Source organism: Phytophthora infestans, genomic scaffold (genome assembly GCF_000142945.1).
Source record: "Phytophthora infestans T30-4 supercont1.86 genomic scaffold, whole genome shotgun sequence".
NCBI lineage: Eukaryota > Oomycota > Peronosporomycetes > Peronosporales > Peronosporaceae > Phytophthora > Phytophthora infestans.
Window position 1 is genome coordinate 213,907 of NW_003303673.1, and position 3,712 is coordinate 217,618.

Below are 3,712 nucleotides of genomic sequence, written 5' to 3' on the forward strand. Positions count from 1 at the left end.
CCTACCGGTATCACAAAAGTGTAAGAAATCAATTTTGACGGGGTGCTCTTATTTTTGCTACTTTCTACTTTCTTTCTTACGAATATTATATAAATCTTGGTAAGCAATATTTCGAAAGTCCTAATATCCCATCATATGTTATCCTCGAGCTTCAAAAGAGTCGAAAATGGATCGATTACTGCGTCGTGGCCCAGGGCCAGCGAGTACAGCGACGGCGATGGACGTGCATTAAAACTCCCTCAGAACGTGGAGGACACGCTGGCCAAAGTATCTTCCTCGTGTTGCAGTCCTGTATCAAGTTGACTGCCAGGTCTCTCCAACGTCTCATGTACAGGTTTTGCCCTCGGAGGACCTGCTGGACCGACCTGAGTTCGATGCGCGCGAGTTCATCAACCGAAACTTTCCGGACGAGCAGAGTCTGGGGGACATTGGTGACTTTGTGAGCGGTCTCCGCGGGCGTATGAAGGAGCTCGACGACTCGCTGTCTCGGGCGTCACAAGACCAGAGTTTAGCGGCGCATCAGGCGCTTCTGGATCTGAAGGAAGCGAAAACGGCGAGTCAGCAGCTTTTCCACAAGATCCACGATATCCGAGGTAAGGCAGAGCAGTCCGAGGTCATGGTGCAGGAGATCTGTCGCGACATCAAGCAGCTCGACTATGCTAAGCGCCATCTGCAGACCACGCTCACGGCGCTAAAGCGGCTGCACATGCTGGTTATTGCCGTTGATCAGCTAGAGTTTATGTCCTCGCAACGTAATTATCGCGAGGCCGCATCTTTGCTCAAAGCTGTCAACTAACTCTTCACCTGTGCGCACATTGCAGGAAGAACTTGGCGGACAGATCTTTGCCGACTTTCGGTCTATTGGCCCCATGGAGTCGTTGGAGGACAATTTTCCATCCGAAGAAGAACGACAAGCTGTCTTTGCCAACCTCTCGGCTGCGCGTGCAGCTGTCGATGCCTTGGGCAAAGCAACCAGAGAGAAACTGGTCCATTTATTTTGTGACGAACAGTTGATGTCCTACGAGAGACTTTACGGGGACGGGGGAGAGTGCGCTGGGTTGCACCAGGCCGAAACGAGATACAAGTGGTTCTACAATCTGGACGATATGCCATGGTTGTCCGCTGTCCCTGCCCCAGGATCCGGTTGAAGGCTCAAAAGAAATCAGACATAAAGCCTGGCTCCCGATCATGTCTAATCATCTCGCTAGCTCCAAAGCTTCGGAAAACGCACTCCTCGTACGATTGGGAATGGTTTGCGCAGCTCTAGACGCACTAGCTTTGGCTATCACGTATCCGGTAAACAGATCCAACTAAATCAACAATTCTGTGTTTCCTTTGAACGACTTGGGCAACGAGGGGATATGATCCATGGCAATGATTTGGAAAGGGTGGACATTCCCAGGCGACTCCCCTTCGATTGTGGGCCTGCCCTTGCCTGTCTCACAATCCACACATTCACCGACATATCGTTGTAGGCTCTTAAATAGTCCCTCCAGTGGAAACATTCCCGGATCCGTTGGTAGGTCCGACCAATACCCTGATGTCCACCTTCTAAACTAGCGTGATAGTGGTGTAGGACATCCTGTTGTAAGGTTTCTGGCATCACCAATCTCATCAATCCATCCCGATCCTCGTTGACTCTCTTCGTAGGGGGGGGGCAATAGAAGAGCAAGTCATTCAGATCCACTGCGTAATCCGTAGCGATAATGCTGGAGGATCTGGGATCCTCCCGGGTCAAGTCTCGGACATCCCCCATCAGATACTTCTTTAGTCCTAGGATCCACGCTTCCTCGTTCTGTGCTTTGAGGATCCGCTCAATGCGGACTCTCTTCACAAATGTTTCCTCGAGGATCTGGGGGCTGGATCCGAACCTTCCTCTGGACCTAGTGACAGCCATCACCTGGACTGTTCTTTTCCCGGATCCAACTACCACCACTTCGTCTAGTCGGTTCAACGTAACGAGATCCTGATGCTCGGCTTCTCTCTCCACTTCAACACACATTGATTCCGTACAGCAGCACTAACCAATCTATCCACATTGGCATTCCAATCTCGCTTGACATGCACCAACTCGTGATTCAACCAACCACGCAGGTGGATCATCACTTTCTGCCGTAACAGTGTTAGGGCCGGATCCTTGCAGTCAATCTCACCTCGCACCTGTCTGATCACCAAATTTGAATCTCCACAAATCACCAGCCTTTTCGGATCCTGTCCCTTTAGTAGATCCAAACCCAGCAGGATCCCGTTATACTCCGCTTCATTGACGGTGAGGGCCCTCCGCATAAGTAAATCTGGCCCGTACAACTTCCCATCCGGGCAGTCTCCACAGTATTGCGCTGTATGCTCCTCCTCCGCGTCGTACGCGAGCGGATCCATCAAAACTCAGGACGTACAGTGTAATGGGCCCCTCCATTACATAAGTAGGTAGATTTCTTTACAAAAGTAGGTGCATCAGCACACGACTAGCGTGTGCTGAAATGCTGTCATGCCATTGGCTGATATATGGGGAGCCAGACCCATTATTAGCCAATTGGACTATGACGTGTATTTGAGTGGCCAGGGCTGTGGCCTTGGTCCTAAAATAAAGTCAGAGTTGATTTTTCCTTAAACCTAAGACTCAGTCGTCCTATTGCGAGCTTCCTCAACACTATAGTGTAAGCAAGTAACGGAGTAAATACCTGTCCCGTTACACCTGGTAGCACTTTGTAGTTCTTCCAACGACCAAGTTCGACATGAGCCAAGACCTCGACCACGCTGCCTTTCTCCATCTCACTCGGATCGAGTGGGAAGCTCTCCATATGTATGTGATATACTATGTACGGGTAGATCGAGTGTGGATCCTATGAACGAATGATGGTAGGTGTCATCTGAAGGTGGATCTAGTATCCACGACTAACAAGAAGTCAAGATCCACCGCGAGGCGTCCCAGATCCCATACTTCCGAGTCCGGATCCATGGAGGGAGGATCCCATACGGAGTGACCTGGATCCGGGATACAGGAATGATGGACGCAGTGGGATCTCGAACTTTCGTGGGAAAATGGAGATCACAGACGGTCGCAGAACGATGTTGGAAGATTGGAGAGCTCAGATCCATGACGAGTGTACACTTACAGTGAAGTGGATCCAAGCGACCTGGATCCGGATGAGTGTACCCATAATAGGGTGACTGTAATGGGCCCCTCCATTACATAAGTAGGTAGATTTCTTTACAAAAGTAGGTGCATCAGCACACGACTAGCGTGTGCTGAATGCTGTCATGCCATTGGGCTGATATATGGGGGAGCCAGACCCATTATTAGCCAATTGGACTATGACGTGTATTTGAGTGGCCAGGGCTGTGGCCTTGGTCCTAAAATAAAGTCAGAGTTGGTTTTTCCTTAAACTAAAACTTTCAGTCGTCCTATGGCTAGATTCCTCAACACTATAGTGTAAGCAAGTAACGGAGTACATACCTGGCCCGTCACACCTGGTAGCACTTTGTAGTCCTTCCAATGACCTTGTTCGACATGACCCAAGACCTCGAACACGCTGCTTTCCCCCATCTCACTCGGATCGAGTGAGAAGCTCTCCACCGCCTTGCGGCGGTGTCCGGAGAAGCCGTCGTCACGTCGCTGCTGCGCTCCGCGACTCCCGACGAGCAGCGCGTTGCGGCACAAGAATTCATGGAACTCGAGATCGCCGATGCGAATCGGCAAGGGTCAACTCCC

At 50.7% G+C, this 3,712-nt stretch overlaps 1 protein-coding gene across 1 annotated transcript; it reads left to right on the top strand.

The window, feature by feature from the left end:
- Nucleotides 1-166: 166 nt before the first annotated feature.
- On the top strand, nucleotides 167-1,148 carry PITG_18893 (uncharacterized protein; the record flags this gene model as incomplete). Its single annotated transcript, XM_002997125.1, has 3 exons — nucleotides 167-223; nucleotides 335-752; nucleotides 826-1,148. The coding sequence occupies 3 exons, from the start codon at nucleotides 167-169 to the stop codon at nucleotides 1,146-1,148; spliced, it is 798 nt and encodes a 265-aa protein (XP_002997171.1).
- Nucleotides 1,149-3,712: the final 2,564 nt, after the last annotated feature.